This window comes from Erpetoichthys calabaricus, chromosome 13, assembly GCF_900747795.2.
Source record: "Erpetoichthys calabaricus chromosome 13, fErpCal1.3, whole genome shotgun sequence".
NCBI lineage: Eukaryota > Metazoa > Chordata > Cladistia > Polypteriformes > Polypteridae > Erpetoichthys > Erpetoichthys calabaricus.
Window position 1 is genome coordinate 34,297,201 of NC_041406.2, and position 26,531 is coordinate 34,323,731.

The 26,531-nt window shown below is 38.8% G+C and overlaps 1 protein-coding gene and 1 long non-coding RNA gene across 2 annotated transcripts in view; both read right to left on the reverse strand.

Annotated features, from left to right (window-relative positions):
• The window catches only part of LOC127530113 (germ cell nuclear acidic protein-like), a 28,073-nt gene extending 10,562 nt beyond the window's left edge, over positions 1-17,511 (reverse strand). Inside the window, exons 1-5 of the mRNA XM_051936133.1 lie at positions 17,451-17,511; positions 15,486-15,530; positions 12,516-12,560; positions 3,258-3,296; positions 581-610 (exon numbers count right to left, since the gene is read on the reverse strand). Of these exons, the coding sequence (XP_051792093.1) occupies positions 581-610; positions 3,258-3,296; positions 12,516-12,560; positions 15,486-15,530; positions 17,451-17,511 (220 nt within the window). The remainder of the gene's footprint in view (positions 1-580; positions 611-3,257; positions 3,297-12,515; positions 12,561-15,485; positions 15,531-17,450) is intronic.
• A 278-nt stretch (positions 17,512-17,789) lies between these two features.
• On the reverse strand, positions 17,790-26,252 carry LOC127530054 (uncharacterized). The gene is made up of 3 exons (XR_007936588.1): positions 26,204-26,252; positions 18,485-18,517; positions 17,790-17,837 (listed from the first exon to the last, which is right to left on the reverse strand). It is a non-coding gene; the product is annotated as an uncharacterized LOC127530054 (long non-coding RNA).
• Positions 26,253-26,531: the final 279 nt, after the last annotated feature.

Below are 26,531 nucleotides of genomic sequence, written 5' to 3' on the forward strand. Positions count from 1 at the left end.
TCATTTTGTAGTTTTAACTAGAAGTGAGACAGCTTTAACCTTAATTTCCAATTTTCCCACGAGTTATTGCCATGCAGCCTATTGTTACATTGGTAATTATAATTATAAGGATTAAAAGGATAGATTAGATATAGCTTGCTCTCTTTCTCTCCCCCCCTTATCCCCACCCCCCATATTGATTTATATTTAAAAACAGGTATTACACAGACAGATTTTGGTTAATACAAGTGTATAGAATATTAATATGCTTTAAGATAAACTCTAAATTGTATATAATACATCAATAGCTAAGGGGAGCACAGTGGTTAGCAATGCTATTACATACCTGAAGAATGTACTGACTGGTGTCCATTATATAAAAAATAATATTTTATTGAAAATATTTACAAGTACATTTTCAAGATAAAGTTATAAAGAAAGCTGATAAATAATTATTGATTTAAGTTATTAATTTGAAAATGTGTATTACACAGACAAATTTTAGTTAATATAATTTACAGAATATTGATATGTTTTAAGACTGTGTAATAAATACATTGATGGCTAGGGCAGCACAGTGATTAGCACTGCTATTACATACCTGAAGAATCTACTGGTTGATGTCCATTATCTAAAAATAATATTTTATTAAAATACTTTCAAATACATTTTCAGACCAAAGTTAAAAAGAAAGCAGGTACATAACTATTGATTCAGTTCATTAATTTATGTTTTAAAACAGGTATTACACAGGGAGATTTTAGTTAAAGTACAGAATATCAATATGCTTTAAGATAAACTTTGTATGATGCATTATATATTGATGGCTAGGGTTAGCAATGTTATATCTGGGACTAAGGGTCAAGTGTTCAAATTTTTTGCCTGTGTGCTGTCTATGTGCATCTTGCTCATTCTCCTCTTGTATGTGTAGGGTATTTCTCACACATTCCAAAGGTATTTGGCTAATTTGGTTCACTTTGTTGTTAATATGTGCAAATTTAACATAAATGTCAACAAGTCTCCAAGATGAATTTCTTCTTTTTTAGAACCTTTTTAGGAAAGTGTGGTGTCAGTCAGTCAGATCAGTAAGTTGGGAAACAGTAAACATGTCCAAATCTTACATCACTAAGCCGTGAGCCTCTTATTTTTCAAGGGGAAACACAAATACATTTATTTCCATTCTGATCATTAAAATTGCTATGGCAGAGATAAATACATCAACAGTTCAAGCAGGGTACTTATATTATATCTCTCTATTATATAAAAAAATCCTGGGATGAGACAAGACTTTTTAGCCTGGAACAAGACGTGACTTTTTCAGAGAGATACTTTCATGTGCCACGAGACAAGACTTTGTGCCAAGAGATTTAACCATGCCCGGGTCCAGAAATAAAAGACAAAGAGTAGCTGACAAAGTAGAACATTGTAAAGAGGTTCAAAAACGTTGGTGCGATACACATGCAGAACAGGTTAGAGATCATGGAAGTACGAAAATTCGAAACTCTCAAAAAAAATGATAGTAAAGATCACATTAGCGCAAACAAAAGGAAATTATTACTCAGTGAAATAACAGAACAACAAAAAGAGATTGAATATATTGTTCAGATTTAAACTTTAAGTCGAAGACTTGTAGATCGTCTAATTCATTTTGCCATCAGGGAAAAGTAGTGTTTCTTCCCAATGAAGAGGCGTACCTGCGAGAATTAAAAGATTTGTTGTTTTGTGAAAGTGAAATTCACATACGCGAGTGTCAGAGACGTGAAGTGGCTGGCACTTAATGCGGGCTGAGGGGGGTTGGCGAGTGTAGCGATTTTTATATTATAGTACATACAGGGTACTATATAGTACATTACTTTATATTTACAGTTCCACTTGTGAGGCTCCACTTAAAAATGCTACTAGTAGCCTACACTTTCATATTTGTGTATTCTCTTGACCTTTGACTCCTGTACAATGGGTATTAATAAGATCCCCTGTCTGGCTGGATGAAACATTCACTAAAACACACAGGTTGGGTTAACCTTACCATCACAGAAGCACAGTTTATCTGTTCTAATAAAGTGTATTTTAAATATATGTTTTGGTGTCTTGTTGGGTTTGACTAGCTTTAGTAATAACAAATGTGTGTTGAGATTTTTCAGGTAAGGAAGACAAAAGATCTGAGTAATATTATTATACTCACTAATGTTGGCACTGGAGAGTGGTAACATGTTACATGTTGATTAGCACACACAAATAAGAATTTCACTCTTTTCTGTATACGTGGCAACAATGACCTATAAACTGGCTCAGTCTGTGTGATTGTAGACCCTGCACTGTACTGATGTTCATTCATGGCTTACACCTAACATTGCAAAAATCTGGCTTTGATCCCTTGCAACCCAAATGAACTGACTTAATCTGGTTTGACAATGTTATGTTACAGACATTATTTATTTTATATAGCGCCTATTCTATAGGTTACACCATCCCAGGGTGCTTTTATAAGTGTGGTGCAGTAGCACAACGGCATCCTGAATATTTTTAATAAGCAGAGTTCTGGCATACTAAATGGTTTGCTCAAATTTGTATGTGGCCCTGTGGTCAAAAGTCTTGTGCTGTAGAAACTAGGCCATGCTGCCCTCAGAAGAATGATAGTTCAGTGCAAGTGAGCAGCACTAGAGGAATGAATTTTGTGTATCAGTTTATTCAGTATTATTATTCTACAATAAAACTGATCAGAAGTGTATTAATTTGTAGATTACAGCTTCCTTCATCCAACCAGGCAATATGACAAATTAAAACATTTGAATGCACTTAAGACTTATAATGTCCATCCATCCATTGATCTGTTATCAAATCCATTTAATTCTGTTCATGGATACTAGATCCAGAGCTTATCCTATCCCAGGAACAATGGGCACAAGAGAGGGATCAGTGCATGACGGGATGGCAGTCCATCCAAGGGTACACTTAATAAACAGTCTTTCAGATAGGGTCAATTTGAAGTCACCATTTATCTTGAGTAGAACATCTTTGGGATGTGGGAGAAAACCCAAGGACTCAAGAAAAAAACAGACAACATGTGAGCAGACAATAATTTGAACCCAGGACTGTGAAATTGTGAGGTAGCACTATCTACCTTTGCACCTTCCTGCTGCCCAGACTAGTAATTTTAGAACTTAAAAAACAATACACTTAAATAAAATTTGAATGACTGGTTTAATTTTTACCCTAAATTTCAAGTAGAAGGGAACATTACCTGAAGCTATGTAACGTTACTCAACTACTGTACATACCTAATGAGTCAATCTGCTTACCCGGAGCCTGTGCATCACCTGAAATACACAAAGTAAAACAGAAGAAAAAATCTAATGAAATGCAGGTGACATGATTAATTACATTTAATGTGAAATTTGGGATAATTAAAAGCACATAATTTGCACTCATTTCTAATGCATTAAATATGCTTTGATCAAAATTTACCCAAAAATTTGTCTAGAGAAGTTTCAACTTTCATTATAAATATAAGTAACCATGTGGATTTGTGGAATCAGAAACATGTTTGTGTCTAATAATACAATAATGTTAAGAAGTATTAAAATCTTAAAGCTTTTAGTCTGCCTTTTATTGATAAATTTAATTAAACAATCAACTATAGCTTCTGCTGTCTTACCACATGAAAAATGCATCTAACCATATAAAATGTTTCATATGTATCGTGGCAAAGCAGTCTGCCCTGTGACACTATGTACTAGTATAATGGCAGCATTCCTGACTAAAAAACTGGCATTTTAACTACCTGAAGATGTTCTTGATCCCAATGGATAAGTCAGATCTGATTGGATGAACCCACTTTCAGTTAAGATTTACTGGTTTCACCAAGATTTCCCAACATATTGTCTTCTGGTAATCATTTCATACTCCTCTCAATGTGTAAATTAAACAAATATATGCCTTAAATAGACATTTTATTAAATATTTGTAATGTAATGCTGTAACTTTGATTTTATATATATATATATATATATATATATATATATATATATATATATATATAATACATACATATATATTATATACTGTATAAATAATATATACAGTACATATATATAATACATACATATATAAGTCAATTCCCATTATAGTGAGTACTGAAATAATGACATTTTCAGCATAACAAATACTTTTTGCTGGGCCAAACAAACATTCGTACAGCATCGTGTTAAACAAATTTTGTTTTAACAAAATGAAAATTTCGGTATAATGAAATTTCTGGTCTGTGGCAGTTTCGGCGAGGCTCAGTGAGAGTGTAAGTGCAACATCATACACAGCTGAATTCTGAGTCAGTGCTCTGCCTAGCATCCGTGTGAGTAGTTGTGTCGTGTGGATGCTGTGCTGTTCTAGTTTCATAGCGGTTCTTAAAGTTTTCTTTTCAATGAACAAAAAAGTAAGAAACTGTGTCAGTTTACGTTGAAAGAGAAATTAACAATGCCCAAGGTCTCAGCTTGATGACTTTGTAATCGTGTCATCAGATCTGCGACCTTATGTCTTGGACACTCGGGTGAAGAGAGGGGCTGAGCTGTCAACTAACCACCACCTGGTGGTAAGTTGGATCAGATGGCGGGAGAGGCTGCTGGACAGACCAGGCAGACCCAAACGAATAATGAGGGTCTGCTGGGAACGTCTGGCGGAGCAACCGGTCAGAAAGATCTTTAACTACCACCTCCGGCAGAACTTCAACCTCATTCCGAGGGAGGCGAAGGACATTGAGTCTGAATGGGCCATGTTCTGAGCCTCCATTGTCGAAGCAGCAGAACGGAGCTATGGCCGCAAGTTTGTCGGTGCCTCTCGTGGCGGCAATCCACGAACCTGGTGGTGGACACCTAAAGTTCAAGAGGCCATCAAGCTGAAGAAAGAGTTCTATCGGGTCTGGTTGACCAGTGGGACTCCAGAGGCAGCTGAGGGGTACAGGCGGGCCAAGCGTGTGGCGGTATCGGCTGTTTCAGAGGCAAAAACTTGGGCATGGGAGGAGTTTGGGGAAGCCATGGAAAACGACTTTTGGTCGGCACTGAGAAGGTTCTGGCAAACCGTAAGGCGCCTCAGGAGGGGAAAGCGGTGCTCCACCAACACTGTGTACAGTGGAGATGGGGCCCTGCTGACTTATTGACCGGTGGAAGGAATACTTTGAGGATCTTCTCAATCCCACCAGCATGTCTTCCTTAGAGGAAGCAGAGCTGGAGGACTCCGGGGTGGCCCGTCCATGGATTGGCAAACCAGGGTAGTGGTTCCCCTTTTTAAGAAGGGTGACCAGAGGATGTGCTCCAACTATAGGGGGATCACACTCCTCAGCCTCCCCGGTAAGGTCTATTCAAGGGTACTGGAGAAGAGAGTTCGGTCGATGGCCGAACTTCGGATTCAAGAGGAACAATGCAGATTCCGTGGAACACTGGACCAGCTCTACACCCTGGCCAGGATCCTGGAGGGGGCATGGGAGTTTGCCCAACTAGAGTCAGCACCTCTAAATCCGAGGCCATGGTTCTCAGCCGGAAAAGGGTGGAATGCTCTCTCCGGGTTGGGAACACAGTACTGCCTCAAGTGGAGGAGTTCAAGTATCTCGGGGTCTTATTCACGAGTGAGGGAAGAATGGAGCGGGAGGTTGACAGACGGATCGGTGTGGCATCTGCAGTAATGCTGGCTCTGCAATAGTCCGTCAGGGTGAAGAGAGAGCTGAGCCAAAAGGCAAGGCTGTTGATTTACCAGTTGATCTACGTTCCTACCCTCACCTATGGCCACGAGCTTTGGGTAGTGACCGAAAGAGCAAGATCGCGGATACAAGCGGCTGAAATGAGTTTTCTCCGCAGGGTGGCTGGACTTTCCCTTAGAAATAGGGTGAGTAGTTCAGTTATCTGGGAGAGACTCGGAGTAAAGTCGCTGCTCCTCCGCATTGAGAGGAGTCAGTTGAGGTGGTTCAGGCATCTGGTTAGGATGCCCCCTGGACGCCTCCCTGGGGGGGGGTGTTCTGGGCAGGCCCCACTGGGAGAAAGCCTCGGAGCAGACCCAGGACACGCTGGAGGGATTTTATCTCCTGGCTGGCCTTGGAACGCCTCGGGGTCCTCCCAGAGGAGTCGGAGGAGGTGGCCGGGGAGAGGGAGGTCTGGGCTTCCCTGCTTAGGCTGCTAACCCGCGACCCGACCTCGGATAAACAGTGGATAATGGATGGATGGAAAAAGCTGATTCTGGAATGAAGAAAAATGATGTGGTGAAAGCTTTCAGGATCATGCCTTTATCTTCATTTAACGTTTCGTTTTCATTCTGTATTCATACCTGTATTTCTATAAAAAAAATTACATCCAACATCTCATTTTCAAATATAATATTATTTGCAGTTTAAAAGCCCTGTTTTCTTATACAGGTATTGTCAAGCATAGGTCAGAGAGTTACACAATAGACAGGAAGACGAGTCCAGGTTTTCAAGGAAATTACAGGCATTTTATTACTGTATAGAGAAGGCAGATAAAGTGTCAAGCCTTCATTCAAAATAGGAGTTGTTACTTCAGCATTCAAGCACTTCAGATAGGAGCCACAACATGGTGAAGCATCCTGCTTTAACTCCCATCTTCAGATTAGAAGAACACCACTGGAGAATAGAGACCAGGGGCCTCATGTATAAACGGTGCGTACGCACAGAAATGTTGCGTACGAACCTTTCCACGCTCAAATCGCGATGTATAAAACCTAAACTTGCCGTAAAGCCACGCACATTTCCACGATAACTCATACCTTGGCGTACGCAATTTCTCCACTCGGTTTTGCAGACTGGCGGCACCCAGCGTCAAAGCAGTGCTACTGTTCCTGTGTGATCACCCTTTCTTACTTAGACCCACATTCCTGACGCGGCTTTATAAATACACTGAAACTAACTGCATATTGTTTATTAGTGTAATGCATCTGATCGTAATTAACCTGCAGCAATATAATGGTCCAGGGAATAGCCATAGTATTCCAAATACCATAACTGCTTTAGCGTTGTTACTCTCACTGCATCTTGTTCTTCTTTTTGCTGCTCCCGTTAAGGGTTGCCACTGCGGATCATCTTTTTCCATATTACTCTCACTGCACCACTCGGAGTATTTATATCACTGTATCTGAGTGTGAATCACAGCAGCAGCTGATCAGAAAGAGAATTATCAGTATACAGTTTCAAGCACACACTACCTCAACCGCGGCAAAAAGCGTCAAAGCCTTTCCTGTACGGACCTCGCGTTTCAGAAACAGTTTCATCCCAAGAACTATAAACGCACTCAATCAGTCCATCAAGTGCTCCTTGTAGAAATGTTTGTACTTATAAGTACAATCACCTCACTGTAAACTTACACTACAGTTATAATATTGCACAACCTGCGCTACTTTATAAAGCGCGTATGATGACAATATCATTTTTAAGATGAAATGCAGCAAAATACGTTGCTTATAGTATACAGATAAAACTTTAACTTCATTTAAATAATCTGTATTGTTAATAATTAAACATGTGAGGACACGGTGCCGCAGCGTATAGCTAGTTCAAGGATAGCTCCTGTCTTGCGCTGTATTCTTGCTGGTGCTGACGCGACACTGGAAGGATAGACGAATAGAATAATTAAACATGTACTATGAAGAAATTTCAATGTTCCTTAAAAGTTTTGAAGAATCGGCATTCTAAGCTTACAGATGGCTTAACGTCTATTACAGAGCTGATTGTGTGGCGATTGGAGAAAGAAAAGTATGGACAGGAATTGGAGGTTAGTACGTTTGAAAGAGACAGTACTTATGTAATAAATTATTTCATCGAAGGTCGCGCATGATGCAGCAAGCCTCTTGCGTGAGATATGAACAATCACTGCGCCACCGTGTTCCCATGTTTAATAACATGCTTTCATTCCTATCATCATGAAAAAGATATCACGTATACATCTCAGTATTTTAATTATTCAGAGAGCTGTAATATCTCGAATGTAATGCATTCTGTGTCCTGTCGGAGAAAGAACGAAAGCACGTAGTGATTCACACACATAGAGCACATAGAAGATCAAACACAGAACAAAGCATTTAATGTGCTACTTGAGAAACTAGTAAAATAAACGATTTTAAGATGAAGTTTATGATGTTCTACTTTAATGGCAAAATAAACTACGTGATTAAAGTGGAAATTTCGAGATTAAAGTTGACATTTCGTGCTTTTTTCCCACTGTGTGCCTATGTTTTTTGTTTGTACCCTAATACGCTTTCATTATGACACACAGACGGTGGGCTACGACTTGCCTTTTCATGGCGACTTTGATATGTGATTTCTTTTTTATTTCGGGCACTGTGCGACTTTGTGAATTTGACCTTTCGAGTTTTTCCGACACTGTCACTCGATCAACTTCCTTTTGTTGATTATACCACTGTTTAAACCAACAAATAGTACGTTTTTCCTTTGCCTCCACTTGGTATTCACTGAAATTCTTATATTTTCCCCTGTGCTTTTCCCATTGTCTTTTCACAGAAGGCTATTTATATTGATTTGCATATTCAAAGAGGCGTAATTCTGGGAGGAGTTGGGGTGGGACAGAAGGCGCGTGCACGTGCGTTACTTTTCACGCTGATCGGGATTTATGTAGTGGAAGAACGTGAAAGTATGCGTGCGCACAGATTCCTGCATCTGGATTTTTCTGTGCGTATGCACAATCCCGCTTTTGTGCTTACGCCATGTTATAGTGTGAGTTCTACGCACGGCGTTATACATGAGGCCCCAGGAGAGTGAGAGGAACAGCAGGTCAAAGCCTGGTGTTAAATGTTCTAAACATTGTGCGATAAGCATGTAATGCGGAATTCTTGATCCTGCAGAGGACAACCAATTACTTTGCAATCGGCTTACTGTTTACCAGACACAGCAGAGCACCTCTACAGTTAGAGATAGTGAATTGCTGACGACCTCAGTCACAACAATATACATATTTTCCCCATATTCATTGTAATGTAATTTCCATTGTAGCAAAATATTTTTATGGTACCATAAGTTTTGTTAACAAATGTAATAAATTTATTAAAATAATAATAATAATAATAATACATTTTATTTATATAGCGCCTTTCCCATGCTCAAGGCACTTACAGAATATAATAAAGAACGGTAGAATATACAGTATATAGCATTGTAGATTAAGACAGTAAATTCTGAAAAAAAAACAGACAACATAATTGATGGTCTCGCACACACACATACAGGTTACATGAGCATCTTGACAGAGAAGTAAACTGAGAGAAAGGTAATAAAGTCAAGAAGAGCTAAAAGCCTTCCTGAACAGATGAGTTTTGAGTTGTTTTTTAAAAGAGTTCATGGAGTCAGCTGACCTGATTAATTTCAGTAGGTCATTCCAGAGTCTGGGCGCTATACAGCTGAAGGCCCTGTCACCCATGGAGTGTAGATTAGTGAGGGGCACAACAAGATTACCAGAATCAGAGGACCTTAGTGGGCGGGCAGGCACATAGTGATGGAGAAGGTCACTGATGTAGTTTGGTGCGAGGTTATTTAAAGCTTTGTAGGTTATTAGTAGGATTTTATATTCGATTCTGTAGGACACAGGGAGCCAGTGAAGACGGAGCAGGATGGGTGTGATGTGCTCGCTGCTGCTGGTTCGAGTAAGGACTCTTGCAGCTGAGTTTTGAATAAGCTGGAGGTGTGATATAAGATTAGAAGGGGCACCTGCCAGTAGGGAATTACAATAATTGATGCGGGATGTGATAAAAGCATGGACAAGTTTCGCAGCATTAGAGAAGGAGAGGAAGGAGCGAACACGGGATATGTTACGGAGGTGAAAGTAAGAAAGTTTCTTAATGTGATTTATGTGGGCGGAATAAGTGAGGGAGGAATCAAAAATGACATCAAGATTTTTTACAGTAGAGGCAGGTCTGATGAGATCACTGCCAAGATGGACTGGGAAGGAGCTCATTTTATTAAGTTGCGTTTTAGTCCCAATTTGCAGGAGTTCAGTTTTGTTGCAATTTAATTTTAAAGAGTTCTGCTCCTTCCAGGTTTTAATTTCACTAAGGCAAGTTGTGAGCTGAGAAAGCTCTGATGAAGTTCCACTTTTAACATTGAAGTAGAGCTGAGTATCATCTGCATAAAAATGATAACCCAATCCATAACTACGGATAATATGGCCAAGGGGAAGCATATAAATACAGAAAAGCAGAGGACCGAGGACAGAGCCCTGAGGGACTCCTTGTGTGACTGGCACGGAGTTGGATCTGCTGTTGCCAAGACTAACAAACTCTTGCCTATCAGTCAGATAGGACTTGAACCACTGGAGGGCAGTGCCAGAGATACCCAGCATGTTCTCCATTTTGGACAGTAGGATGTCATGTCTAACAGTGTCAAATGCTGCACTGAGGTCTAACAGAATTAATATGCTAGTTTGTCCAGAGTCTGCTGCCATAAGCAAATCATTGGTTACCCGTAGCAGAGCAGTTTCATAGCTGTGCTGCGCCTATAGGGCTTACAGCACTTGAATTTATGATTTTGCACTTCCAGTCACATAAAATGTTCATTTTACAGGAGAGTTTTTTTTTCTTCTGCTTGTCAGAACTGATTAGAAATTGAAGATTACTGAATTACCTTATAAGCAGGTGATACTAGCTTCAGAGTGCCAGGATTCATGGTTTGAATTGTGTCAGGTGTATTGGCCATTACAATATTTTGAGTGTGAGACTAAATATTATTTAGAGGCAATTGTGTTGATTTTCACTGTTACAGTTTGCACCAATTCCCTGACAATCCTTGGAAAACATTAGAAAGGGGACTGAAAACTCTGTGGCTTAGGGCCATGACCTTCACCAATTTTCAGGAGGTGAATGACACTGTACTAGACAGGGCAAGCCCAGAAGGGATGACTGGAATCCCAGGGAGACGCAAACAAAGACAGGGGAAAAGCAAGATGACTGCTACTTCTAGTGATGTAACCCCAGAGAGGTATACAACAGGGCCAGAAAAAGGTAGATAGTGGAAAGGCAATTAACCTTTGGCACAGTAAGAGTCAGAACCAAGTCTGAAAAGTAACTTGAGATAATAGATTATTTCTGACAAAAAAAAATCTCCATCTTTGAAGTTGGTTAAGACTTTAGAAGACATTTGTTTCACTTTTTCCTAATGTGTAAACTGGATTAAGAAGGGCTTGATAATAAATGAGTTATAAGAACAAACTTACTATTAAAGTGTCTTTGAGCATGGGTAAGGTCCTATATAAATAATCTTTATTATTATTATCAACTTGTTATATGTATTTTTAAACGTCATTTACTTCTTCATTTGCTGTTTTATTTATCGAAGCAGAAAATGAATACAGTAATCCCTCCTCCATCGTGGGGGTTGCGTTCCAGACCCCCCCGCAAAAGGTGAAAATCCGCGAAGTAGAAACCATATGTTTATATGGTTATTTTTATATTGTCATGCTTGGGTCACAGATTTGCACAGAAACACAGGAGGTTGTAGAGAGACAGGAACGTTATTCAAACACTGCAAACAAACATTTGTCTCTTTTTCAAAAGTTTAAACTGTGCTCCACAACAAGACAGAGATGACAGTTCCATCTCACAATTAAAAGAATGCAAACATATCTTCCTCTTCAAAGGAGTGCGCGTCAGAGAGAGAGAGAGAGAAAAAAGCAAACACTCAAAAATCAATAGGGCTGTTTGGCTTTTAAGTATGCGAAGCACCGCCGGACAAAGTAGCTGCAAGGAAGGGAGCAAGCATTTTTCAGCATTTTTTAGAGGAGCGTCCGTATCCTCTAGGCCAGTATGCGAACAGCCCCTCTGCTCACACCCCCTCCGTCAGAGCGAGCGAGAGAGAGAGGAAAGCAAACAATCAAAAATCAATACGTGCTGTTTGATCTTTTAAGTATGCGAAGCACCATGTGGGAAGCATATCGCTTGCAAAGCAGCCACATGTAAGCCCAGCAAAGAAGGGAGCACTGTGAAGGTAATCTTTCAGCGTTTTTTGAGGAGCGGCCGTGTCCTCTAGGGGTGCGAACAGCCCCCGTGCTCACAATATATTTGAGGAGTTTTATTTAATACATAATACGTGCTGTGGTTAGGTAGCTTCTCAGCCATCTGCCAATAGCGTCCCTTCTATGAAATCAACTGGACAAACCAACTGAGGAAGCGTGTACCAGAAATTAAAACACCCATTGTCCGCAGAAATCCACGAACCAGCAAAAAATCCGCGATATATATTTAAATATGCATACATATAAAATCCGCGATAGAGTGAAGCCGCTAAAGTCGAAGCGCAATATAGCGAGGGATTACTGTAATCCTCTAATGACACCTCCTACTATGTACTAAAAATACAATGTATTTTATCAGGTTAACTGTGGAAATATTAGAAAGGGGAGACTAACTGATATATTAAATGGAACCCTCTAAATAAAAGAGGATATGTAAACGAGAACTGAAATTCATCTTCAGTTTAGCATTTTGTAAGACAAAATAAGGAACCTTAACAACTGGAAGCACTGGTGTATACGGTTCAGTACCTGTAGAAGGCACTTGGGAGACATCTGTTAGCTGATGCCCGTTATCTAAAAAGAAATGTACATGTCAGGAAATGCAAAATACATTTAACAAAGAAAGACTGGCATCTTACTTATGATGCTAAATAAGACAACTGGGATGATCAAATGATCTGAGTAGTGAGAAAAGCGCTATATAAATGCAAAGAATTATTATTATTATTATACATGAACCAAAACAAAAACTTTGGATGTGCTGTGTCTTTTAACAAGAAGATGTCTTTTAGAATGGTATCATTTCTCAATGCAGTTTTAATAGTTACATACCTGTGGAATCGACATAAGAAATGTTTATTGCCTGATGTCCATTATCTATACAAAAAATAGTAATATATATTATACATACAGCATGTTCTTAATATCTGCAGCAAATCCACACAGATAGTTTGTATGTACATTTGTAAATGAATAATTTAATAACCAGTAATAAAGTCCCTATTTATCTAACTAAAGGGGGCGTCTATCAAGGGATGTATTGCCTGGCAGATCATCTATCTCCTGATTCTGAATGTAATTTGAGGGGACCAGCAGTGACCCCAGACATGGTGGTTTAAATGGCAGCAGTAAGAGACCAGACTTGGTAAGAGAAGTAAGAGAAGGCAAAGGAGGTGTTTGAAAAAGAATTTTCACCTACACTTGACCTGCCAATGTGCTTTAAGAATTTGAGACACTCTATAAATGGAATATAAACAGCTCAAAAAAATTAAAAGAACACTTTGAAAACACATCAGATCTCAATGGGAAAAATCATGCTGGATAGCTCTACTGATATGGACTGGCTAATGTGTTAGGAACGAAAGGATGCCACATCGTTTGATGGAAATGACAATTATCAACCTACAGAGGGCTGAATTACAAGACACCCAAAAAATCAAAGTAAAAAAATGATGTGTCAGGCTAGTCCATTTTGCCAAAATTTCATTGCAGCAACTCAAAATTGTACTCAGTAGTTCATATGGCCCCCACGTTCTTGTATGCATGCCTGACAATGTTTGGGGGGGGGGAGTTCTGCTCCTAATGAGACAATGAATGGTGTCCTGGGGGATCTCCTCCCATATCTGGACCAAGGCATCTCTGGGCTATTGGACAGTTTGAGGTGCAACCTGGCGTTGTCGGATGGACAGAAACATAATGTCCCAGAGGTGTTCTATTGGATTGAGGTCAGGTGAGTGAGCATGAGGGCCAGTCAATGGTATCAATTCCTTCATCCACCAGGAACTGCCTACATACTCTCACCACATGAGGCCGGGCATTGTCATGCACCAGGAGGAACCCAGGACCCACTGTACCAGCATAGGGTTTGACAAAGGGTCCAAGGATTTCATCCCGATACCTAATGGCAGTCAAGGTGCCGTTGTCTGACCTGTAGAGGTCTGCATGTCCCTCCATGGATATGCCTCCCCAAACCATCACTGACCCACCACCAAAACTGTCATGCTGAACGATGTTACAGACAGAATAACGTTCTCCAGACCCTTTCACGTCATCACATGTGAATAGCACAGGGAGCCAGTGGTGGACCTGCCAATTCTGGATATCTATGGCAAATGCCAATCGAGCTCCACGGTGCCGGGCAGTGAGCACAGGGCCCACTAGAGGATGTCGGGCCCTCAGGCCACCCTCATGAAGTCTGTTTCTGATTGTTTGGTCAGAGACATTCACACCAGTGGCCTGCTGGAGGTCATTTTGAAGGACTCATCCTGTTCCTAATTGCGCAAAGGAGCAGATAGCAGTCCTGCTGATTGGTTAAGGACCTTCTACGAGGGGCCCTGTCCAACTTTCCTAGAGTAACTTCCTGTCTCATGGAATCTCCTCCATGCCCTTGAGACTGTGCTAGGAGACACAGCAGACCTTCTGGCAATGGTACATATTGATGTGCCATCCTGGAGAAGTTGGACTACCTGTTCAACCAAACTCTGTAGAGTCCAGGTATCGCCTCATGCTGCCAGTAGTGACACTGACCGTAGCCAAATGCAAAACTAGTGAAAAAACAGATGAGGAGGGAAAAATGTCAGTGGCCTCCACCTGTTAAACCATTCCTGTTTTGGGGGTCATCTCATTTTTGGCCCTCTAGTGCACCTGTTGTTAATTTCATGAACACCAAAGCAGCTGAAACTGATTAACAACCCCCTCTGCTACTTAACTGACCAGATCAATACCCCAGAAGTTTCATTGACTTGATGCTATACTCTCATTAACAAGTGTTCCTTTAATTTTTTTGAGCAGTATATTATTTTTATTATTATTAAATGCAGATACTAATGCTAAGAACAAAGGCTAAATCCAATGCTGCACATGTGACTGTTCTGTTATTATGGCACAATCAACTGAAGCATTAAACCCCATACCAATAAGAAACACTCGGCAGCCGACCTTTCCTGAAACGTTTGGGGTGATGAAATTCAAAGGGTGATATTACTCTATTGAAACGTATGTGAGCAGAACTAAATGGAAGCATTACATATTTATGTTTAATTTTTTATCTCAAATTGTAATTCTTGAGTCTATTGTGACTTTGATTTAGTTAAAGTAAATCAATTTAATTAGTTAAAGTAAATCCAAGTCAGAAATATAAACACTCCATAATAGAAATGATCTAATTGCTAACAATAAAATTAATTTTCTTTGCATACCTATTGTGCCAGTCAGAGGAGCATTTACATGTCCATTGTCTAAAAAATATTTAAAGATTAGTTAAAAAATTCAGGAAAGCGTTGCAAATTGAATTTATGAAAACCTAACAGCTTCCAATATTTCAGATTCTTATTGAGTTATAGCTCTGCTCAGAAGGCATATTGGAATTCAATGTAAAAGTTCAATCTTGATTTAGATATCATCACTCAGAATTAGTGCTGCTGATCACTGTACTTGGTGATATTCTAAAGTTAAATCTGCTCTCTTAAGAGGCAAAATGAAATAACTTATTTTACTTACCTGCAGAATCAACTTGAGTAACATCAATTGGTTGAAACCCATTATCTGAAAATTGATAAAGAATAAGGAAAGAGAAGTCATATTGTGTTAGTGTGAGATTTAGCAAGATGGGGAGCCGGGCATTGCTAGAAATTGTTACAAAGGAGACAAAATAAAGCATGCCCAAGGGAAAAATATGATGGTGGAAGGGTTGTAATGTTTGAATTCTACAGAGTGTTTACTCAAGTCAGACAGGATTTTGTATTAGCAGTGGCAGAAAAGAGCAAATGTCTGTTACACTGAGTATCCTTTATTCATTACCAAAATCAAATCTCTAGCCGTAAATCTTTAGTCAAAACAAAGCAAGAATTCTTAACCAGAAATTATATTTTCCTAGCAAATGTTCATTTTGCCTGAATATGAGTCTTTCATGGGTTACAATGAGGAACTTAAGTTTTGGATGCCATTCACCTTGGGTTGCTATCTTTTTTTTCTCATAATATTAGTCATGATATCATACATTACCAGTAACGAAGAGCAACCCTGGCGACAAAATGTTAGTGTCCAAATAAACAACCATACAAAACAAAGGCACAGAACAGTGGTGTGTGATGATGTAACGATAAAAACTACTAGAAACAAAAATGATGATTAATAACTACTTTAACCCATTTGAAACCTTTCTGACTTATTGTTGCACATCAGTTTAGTTATTAAAGTTGTTTGTCTTATGATTCTTAAATTTGACCGTTACTTTATGTTAACGTTATCAGCATAGGCACAGCTGTATTTTTTACCATTGCCGGGTTCAGTTACTGGTAATGTTACCTGCGTCAACTGCCTCTTAATTTAGTGTTAAAGGTGGCTAATATGTCATGGTACATATTTAATATGGTGGTGCACAGAGTTAGTCATCATAGCTTTGATTCAAAATATTCATTTTGCTATTCTAAATATTATTAATTTAGTGAGGGATATTTTTTTCTTTGAATTCACCATATTATGCTTGGAGTAATCTCCTCAGATCAGGACAGATTCTGAGAGAATTTCTGTATACAGGTTAAACATTTACTGAATAGTCAGTCATAATAACAGAAACTGCACTTGTTCTTATATACCAAACATTATGGCAAAGTGGGGCTGTTTTGGAGTCAAAAAACAATTGTGGTTGACTTTGGAAAGTTAGTTTAGAAGGACTGGAAAGGTTAACTGTTAATAATTTAAAGAATCAATTAACTGTTTTCATCAAAGGCTACACCTGAAAGTTGTTTTTTTCTATTTTCCATTTCAGAAAGAGCAAAGAATTATATGCAATAACCCCTTTAAGTTTTCTGAGTAACCACTTAATAAGCACGAGAATGTTATAAAGTAATTTAACATTCAATCACCCAGATGAGATAGAAATTAGATGATTAATTTGAGCTTGCCTGTCGACTCCACTTGAAACACATCAGATGGTTTATGTCCATTATCTAAAAAGAATTTGTGAAGAATTAATTAAATATTGTTATAAGATTTCAGAATACTAAATCACTTTATTTAGATAAGGTGCAATTTCGTTTTCGGTATACTAAATGCATATTTCCATTATTAAAGTTGTCAAATTCATCACAGAGCAGAATGGAGCTAGCTGCTCATGAAGTGCAACTGAGAAAAATGGCAGCACTAACTGCCTTCTGCGTTTCTTTGTGCTTGCCAGATGTATTTTTTAATAGCACGCAAACTGTAATTTTAAATTTAAAAAAATGTTAAAGAGGAGCTAAGAGAAACTGCACTTTATTGGTTATGTGTTTCCAAGATACACCCATCCATATTTAAAACCAGTTGCTGTTCAAGAGGACACCCTCATGCACACATCTGCTCTACCCATACATACATAGTGATTTGGTGAACCTCCTGGCTGTCTGCAAATCTTACATATTGGGAAGGTGGTTTGGGGATCATTTTAAGGAAAATGAGCCATTAAGATCAAAGATCTCCCCATGCCTTCAGTTTCCTTGATCATAACCACATTGATCTTTTTGCTTGTGTCTTTGTATCTCCTCATAGGTTTAAAAAACACTTTTCAAAGAAAACCAAAAAATTTCTGCTTATTCTGAGCTTAGATTAAATACTTTCCTTCAGCGCTGAATGACCTACTAACCTTTTGATCTGTCTATTTTTTATGGGTTGAAATAACATTATTATTTCTCCTTTTGCAGATACATGTTGACACAGCCCATTTGTGTGCAAATAGAGTACGGCATAAAATATTCATTGCTTCCATTTAAAATATAATTCTGTTCTATTTCTGGATATAAATTTTTACACTTCTTGGTTTTAACATACCTGTAGGGTCCAAATGTGAAACTTCACTTGGTTTATAGCCATTATCTAAAAAAACAAAACTTGGAAGCATTACATTTAGAAATTAAAGAAAATTAAAGACCCAAAAGAAGAGTGACACATTGTGACTTTGGAGCAATAAATGCTGAACACCTTTGGCTTGACTTGTCAGATAACATATTTATATTTTTAAGATAATTTTCCATTTTCACTTGCTGCTGAAAAACTAGTGAAATCACAGAGAGAGAGAGGTTGGGAGCACCCACCAGTTTTACAGTGCATTGCCACATCCACCACATGACGAACCACCCGGAATAGAAATATTTTAAAATGTATATAACTTTTTAACAAAAAACATTTATTATATTTATATAATAACAGCAGTATAAACAGTTTTGAGTAAGAAAATCTCCACATGCCAAATACAATATTGTCTGTATTTATGTAGATATAATTATTGCACATTTGAATAATTATAAATATTTGTAGAATAGTAAAACAAGTGTAAAAAGAAGAAACAGTCTGACACATGATAATGTTTGTTCAGTGCAGTATGTATAGCAATTTGTGAAATTCACATTTTAACATATATTTCTACTTTACACTTTTTAAGAATGTTAATGAAAAACATTTAAGAGTCAAACAAATAAACACCATGTTAATGCAGAAAATATATGCAAATAACCATTACACACCTGTGGAGTCCACTATTGGTTTCTGCCCATTATCTACAACATGAGATACAGAGTATTACAACACAGAACATTTTCTACCAATAATTTCACTGGGAAGCAAACTATCATGCTTTCAATTCTTCTTGCCCAGACTGCTCAGATATTAATATTCAGCTTCAATAGTGCTCATTTTCTGCTTTGAAATGTTGCTTTTTCCTGTGATTGATGGGTGTCGCGTTCAGGGTTATTCCCTGCCATGTGTCCGGTGCTGCTGGGATAGGCTAGGCCTACCTCTGGATTAAACAATAATGCTTGTGTGTAAATACAGGTAAAATCCCGTTACAACAAAATTTTCATTACAATGAAGTATTTCTATGGTCCTGACAGTTTTCCCATTTCACACGAGTCTATAGAAATCTCGTTACTATGAAGTACATTTAGCAGATACTTTCATTACAATGAACTGCCCAAAAGACCTTGAAATGCCTGAATGAATCATCCACAGAGCAGTTAGTTTTTATGTGGTTCAGTGATGCTCATTCAAGAAAATGTGAGGTTTCTAAACTCTCTTGGGACCTCCCCCAACTGGACAACCCGCCGAAGAGTGTCCCTAAGTGCGATTGCCATGTCTGTGGAAGACTGTTTATCCATTGCTGGGGCAACAGCAGGCTCACAGCTCTGGGGCGGCTCGCCACCGAAGCAAACAGAAAAGATCTCGATGGGTGATGCAAGGAACATTGTAAATGCAAGGAACAGGATTACTTGGCCACTAACCTGGCCACGACCCTGCCTGACTGCTGTGTCGGTGTATAGCAGAGTGGCAGATCCCGCTACAATAAGTAACCATACTGTTCCTGTTTCAAGCTGAATAAAGCTGGTTTTTCTAAAGTACAGTAATCCCTCGCTATATCGCGCTTTGCCTTTCACGGCTTCACTCCATCGCAGATTTTATATGTAAGCATATTTAAATATATATCGCGGATTTTTTGGTGGTTCGCGGATTTCTGCTGACAATGGGTCTTTTAATTTCTGGTACAGTAATCCCTCCTCCATCGCGGGGGTTGCGTTCCAGAGCCACCCACGAAATAAGAAAATCCGTGAAGTAGAAACCATATGTTTATATGGTTATTTTTATATTGTCATGCTTGGGTCACAGATTTGCGCAGAAACACAGGAGGTTGTAGAGAGACAGGAACGTTATTCAAACACTGCAAACAAACATTTGTCTCTTTTTCAAAAGTTTAAACTGTGCTCCATGACAAGACAGAGATGACAGTTCTGTCTCACAATTAAAAGAATGCAAACATATCTTCCTCTTCAAAGGAGTGCGTGTCAGGAGCACAGAATGTCACATAGATAGAGAAAACAATCTCTAGCAAACAAATCAATAGGGCTGTTTGGCTTTTAAGTATGCAAAGCACCGCGGCACAAAGCTGTTGAAGGCGGCAGCTCACACCCCCTCCGTCAGGAGCAGACAAAGAGAGATAGAGAGAGACAGAGTTTGTTTTTCTGTCAAAAATCAATACGTGCCCTTCAAGCTTTTAAGTATGCGAAGCACCGTGCAGCATGTCGTTTCAGGAAGCAGCTGCACAAAAGATAGCAACGTGAAGATAATCTTTCAGCATTTTTAGACGAGCGTCCGTAACGTCTAGGTGTGCGAACAGCCCCCCTGCTCAATCCCCATACGTCAGGATCAGAGAAAGTCAGCGCAAGATAGAGAGAAAAGTAAGCAATCTTGCTTCTCAGCCATCTGCCAATAGCGTCCCTTGTATGAAATCAACTGGGCAAACCAACTGAGGAAGCATGTACCAGAAATTAAAAGACCCATTGTCCGCAGAAATCCGCGAACCAGCAAAAAATCCGCGATATATATTTAAATATGCTTACATATAAAATCCGCGATGGAGTGAAGCCGCGAAAGGCGAAGCGCGATATAGCGAGGGATCACTGTACATGCTTCCTCAGTTGGTTTGCCCAGTTGATTTCATACAAGGGACGCTATTGGCAGATGGCTGAGAAGCTACCCAACGTACTTTTCTCTCTCTCTCTCTTGCGCTGACTTTCTCTGATCCTGACGTAGGGGGATTGAGCAGGGGGGCTGTTCGCACACCTAGACGATAGGGACGCTCATCAAAAAATGCTGAAAGATTATCTTCACTTTGCTCCCTTCTGTGCTGCTGCTTCCTTTAAGCGACATGCTGCACGGTGCTTCGCATACTTAAAAGCACGAAGGGCACGTATTTATTTTTGGTTGTTTGTTTTTATCTCTCTCTCTCTCTGCTCCTGAAGGACGGGGTGTGAGCTGCCGCCTTCAACAGCTTTGTGCCGCGGTGTTTCGCATACTTAAAAGCCAAACAGCCCTTTTGATTTGTTTGCTTTTCTCTATCTCTCTGACATGATCTGCTCCTGACGCGCACTCCTTTGAAGAGGAAGATATGTTTGCATTCTTTTAATTGTGAGACGGAACTGTCATCTCTGTCTTGTCATGGAGCACAGTTTAAACTTTTGAAAAAGAGACAAATGTTTGTTTGCAGTGTTTGAATAACGTTCCTGTCTCTCTACAACCTCCTGTGTTTCTGCGCAAATCTGTGACCCAAGCATGACAATATAAAAATAACCATATAAACATATGGTTTCTACTTCGCGGATTTTCTTATTTCGCGGGTGGCTCTGGAACGCAACCCCCGCGATGGAGGAGGGATTACTGTACTGAGACTCAGCCTCGTGTTTTGGGGTGTAAGACAGGGACTTATAGCACGACTCTAATCTTTTAGGATTCACTTCTGTGGCACTTCACTGCACCGCTGTGAGCTTGCTGTTGCCCTACCCCACTTCAGCGTGACGTTCTCGTTGGGTGGGGGGATCCCAAAAGAGTTCAGAAACCTCACAATATGAAGAAGAAGAAAAGGATGATTTGGCTTCTGATTGATAACTGTGCTGCCAACAACATGCTTCCACATTTAGATAATGTTCGCGTTGAATTCCTCCTACCCAGGTGCACAGCAGTGCATTAGCCATTGGGTTTGGGCATCATTTGCACCCTGAAAGTGTATTATCGGAAGGAAATGCTGAGAAACATTCTCATCAGCATAGCTTGTAGACAGGAGAAGATTAAAATTAACGCTAAAGAAGCTATTGAAATGATTGGAAACGCCTGGATGCAAGTTAAAGAAAGCACTATAGCTACAAATACAGAATCTCATTACAACGACATTTTCATTACAACAAAATATTTTTTAGGCCCCTGGCAGTTCGTTGTAACGGAATTTTACCTGCAGTTTAATTGAGGAAACAGTACATTAGTAGTAAGGTTTACTACATATTGAAGGGTGTGTCATTCTGTCTTCAAATTAGAAATTTAAATAATTCGGCTGAATAATGTTTGGTCTTTATTTTTATACTAGCCGATGCCCGCCGTAGCATACAGCGGTGTAAGAATAGGAACGGAAAACAGTGAGAAAGGAATTCAGAAATCAAGAAGAAATAAATACTTCTTGAAAGACGCAGTGTGCATGTAGAATTTCAGGCCAAGCAGGATTACATGTGAAAGTGATAAATAAATCAGGCTTTCCGAATTTACGTACTGTGGCCATGGCATCCTAATAGTTTTGTTGCATGTATCTTGGACTTCCTGGAAATGTTGACGGTAATATGATAATTTTGCCTACACGTACGTTGTTATTTTCAGCGTTTGCTTGCAGTGCGCACCCTCTGTTTTAACATACGCATCTATGACATACTGTTGGAATAGTTTGCCGCTGGAGTGCAAAATACTAAATGTATTTCTCATTGCTAATCTGTACATGTAAAATTGAGTAAGCCTTACTCGCTTGGCGATTCTTTTATCGGGAACATGTTGTAAATCTTTGTGCCAGCCAATGTCTCCGTAAGGGAATAAAAGTGGGTAAACCATAGGATCGCAATTCATATTGAGCGTGGAAATCTGTTTACAGGAGTTGCCTATGGGATAGATGCAAATGTCCCTTTTGGCAGGCATTTTGCCATCTTCTCCGATGAAAATCGCTGCAACATCGGTGTGACATGTGGGGGCATTGTATCGTTGTAAATCCTGCCTAGGGTTTTCTTTGAAAACCATTCATACAGATGCTGTTGGATTGGACTGAGCGATTTCATGCATGTGTTTGTATGATTTAGCGAAGGGGTTGATGGTTCTGAGCATGGAATCTAGCTGGAGAAGTACATTTTCGCTTGCGCTGTGTCAAAAACATACAACCGTCCATATTGCCCGTGTATTTTTAAACAGTATGGTCCGTGGCCAGGAGGTTGAGTTATCTGTGCACCCATGGAAGCAAACGCTAGAGAAGAGTTGTATTCTCGAATGTGTTCACAGTAATTTTTAGCTTCTGATGTTTGCTGTGTAAGAAGCTGTTGTAAAGACACAGGTAGCTCCCGCAAAGGTGGTAAAGCTACTTTACCGTTGTAGCAGCACCTCGAGTACTTGTTGGATGTATTACACTCAGCAGGCCAGTATAGTGCATGACATGGAAGACGATGAATAGGAATCGAGAAATGCTGTGTCGGCTGCATGTGGGCGGGACCGTTTTTGAAGAGGAGCCGCAGGTAGCGTGGGGAAGGGTTTGGAAGAGGACGAATAGGAATCGAGAAATGCCGTGTGGGCTGCGTGTGGGCGGGACCGGTTTTAAAGTGGAAGCAGGATGAACCAGAAGAGAAATATATATAAGAGATTTTGTCTAGTATTAATTAAGGTCCCCATTCTCATGGAGCGCAGAACATAGTTATTATTATAATACATATAGAAACAGAGAAAATAATGGAATAATGATGAAATACCTATGAATCGGAGTAAATTTTAATCTCCCAGCTAAATAACTGCTCAGGACAGACATGTGAACTAATAAACAGCATGGCAGTATAAGCAAAGACTTTTTAGTGAGAAGTGGTAATGTTATCACGTCAAATTACAGAAGACTGCAATATAAAATGGAAAGGAAATCAAGAAATGTTATTATTCTTAAGGAATAAAATAATTTTAAATAAATGCCATCCTAATACAGTATATAAGAAACTGATAGAAGTACAGACTCAACAGAGCGGATATCTTATTTTTAAGGACAATGTAGGCCAATATTTTTTACATGACAAGAAACAATTGTAAACAATAATAAACGATTAAGTTTTTATTTTTGGTTTCACTTAGTATTGAAGATTGATCAGCCGCCTACCTAAATGGGCCAATTTTCACTAAAAAAGACTCTATTGTTGATTGGTAAATTGGCCGATTATAAAACACGATCTTTTCAGCCCCTACTTTCCTAGGCTTTACAATAATTTAGTTGCAGTAATGTAGCTCCTTTAATACTCCGGTATTACGGTAATTGAGCCAACACAATTTTTATTTGTAGCAAACTTCCTGTAGTGTAAACATAACAAATTTAGGTTTATTTGGCAAGAGAGCAACATACAATTGGAATATTAGCCTTTTTAAAGGGATTTTTAAAGGAATAAAAGAAAAAAAAAATCAGAATATGTATGGGAACTGGGCGATCAAGTAACATGAAATTGTGATTGGTATCGGCTTTCAAAACCTGATCAAAGCAACCGTAAATTATTCTTCTGCATATATTGTTGCATACAAAATATAAACAAGGGAAAAAAATGCAGGTGAAACAACAACAATGCCAGTCACTTGTGGTCTGTTGTTCAGCTGTGAGCTCTGTTCTGCCATGGACAGGCACTAAGATTGTCCTTTCAAAGTATTAAATGCAAAACATTATTGCAGATTTCTCTGATTTTTTTTCTTTTTTAATCAAATTAACTTTATTTTTGAGATTAGATTTTCCTGGACCTCATAGTGATGACTTTGATTCATTAATGAAAATAGTTTTTATTTAGGATTAGAAAATGATATGATACACATATCTGTATTTTTTATATACTATATATAAAATCTTTTTTAACAGATCTTGGAAAAAAAAATAAAAAGGTTTTACCTGGTTGAGTTATACAGTGGCATGCAAAAGTTGGACATTCTTGCTTAAAATGTCTTATTTTTTTGTAGCCAGCTAAAAGTCTTTCAATTCGTACTTGGGGTATTTTTCACCTATTCATCCTTGCAAAAGGCTTCTAATTTTGCAAAATTCTTGGGCCATCTTGTATGCATTGCTATTTTGAGATCGCTCCACAGATTTTCAATGATGTTTAGGTTGGGGGACTGTGAGGACCATCGCAAAAATGTCAGCTTTCACCTGTTGAGGTATTCCATTGTAGATTTTGAGGTGAGTTTCAGATCATTGTTGTAGCACCCATCTTGTTTTTAGCCTCAGATGGTATAATGTTTGCTTTCAGAATTTGTCGGTATTTATTTAAATCTGTTCTTCCCTCTACCAATGTTGTGCCATTGGCTATGGCACAAGCCCAAGGCCTGATTGATCCACCCTCATACTTAATAGTAGAAGAGGTGTTCTTTTCTTGGAATTCACACCCTTTTGTCTCCAAACATACTTTTTCACATTATGGCCAAAAAGTTCTATTTTGACTTAATCAGTCAACATGACTTGTTTCCAAAATGCATTAAAGTGTGTTTAAATGTTCTTTTGCAAACTTCAGGCGCTGAATTTTGTGGCTAGGTTGCAGGAAATGTTTTCTTTTGCCAACTATACTATATTTGTTCAGGTGTCGCTGTACAGTAGACCAGTGTACCACCACTCCAGAGTCTGCTCAATCTTCCTTTTGCTGTCAAATTGTGGGATTGTTTAATTTGCCTTTCTAGCAATCCAACAAGCAGTTCTTTCAGAATGTCTTCCTGGTCTTCCGGACGTCAACTTGACCTCCACCGTTCTTGTCAACTGCCATTTCTTAATAATATTACAAACTGAGGAAACAGGTACCTGAAAATTCTTTGCTTTCTTCTTCTAGCTTTTTCCTGCTTTGTATCAATTCTTTTATTTTTCAGAGTGCTAGGCAGCTTAGAGGAGCCCATGGTTGCTGATTGTTGGAACGAGTCAGAGAATTTATACAGCTTTGAAATTTGTATCACTTGGGGTTTCTGATGAGTGTGAACAAGCCATAGTTGTCCTAATGAGCTAATTAAGGTCTGATACCTTGGTAAAAGTTATCTGAAACCTCAATACAATAATCTTGAATTGAATTAAATGCAGAAAAGAAATGTGATCTTTATCTTTATGTCTTTGGGTGATCAGTTCATCTACTGCTCACTTAACTATTTGCAGTAACAGACATTTTAAGCAAAGGTGGCCAAACGTTTGTGTGCTACTGTATGTGTATAAATATAGATTATCTTTGTTATTGCTAATACTACAGTATATACTAAACAGAGTAGCATTATACTGTATGTCAGTTGGGGTCATGGCATAAAATGTTCCAGAAATCTAATCAATTTACCATGCAGGTATTAATTTTAGGCTTCAGATTTTTGCATATCAATGTTTTTTAAAAGTATATCAATTTGTTTTTAGTAAAACAATAATTGTTGGTGAACAATGTATACATCACCAATATTAATTTTGTGAAATATGGAATGTGCCAACTGTTTGATTATGAGCAATAAATTCAGCCTTGCCATTTTGTACTTTTTTAAATCAGTTCATCTCACTGAATATTTTCTCAATTTTATCCCTGCTTTTTTATTTAACACCAATAACCATGCAACAAGAAAAGTGGACAGTTCCACAAGACCAGTAAATATATGTCATCCGATTTCTTTTTGAATTTTCTTTTTAATATATAAGTAATATGTACCTGTATAGTCGGTTTGTAAGCTGGAGACTGGATGGACAGATGCACCTGCTAAGAGAGAAAACTAAACTGGAAGTTTACTGAAAACGTGTTTCAGAATTATATTATAACATGCACACAACATTTATCAGTACATAATCTGGGTGAAAGATATACTGTACACAATGAGGATTTCACTTCATAACTTTCTTGAAAGTATCAGTTTTGAAAAGAAAAGATTATTTTGTTGCTTTGTTTTCATCTTTAATGAAGAGTTAGAGAAAGCTGGCAGTTAAGATGTGGAGTACCACTTTGACATAGATAGGGATAGATTGAGGCTTCAGACCTGTTA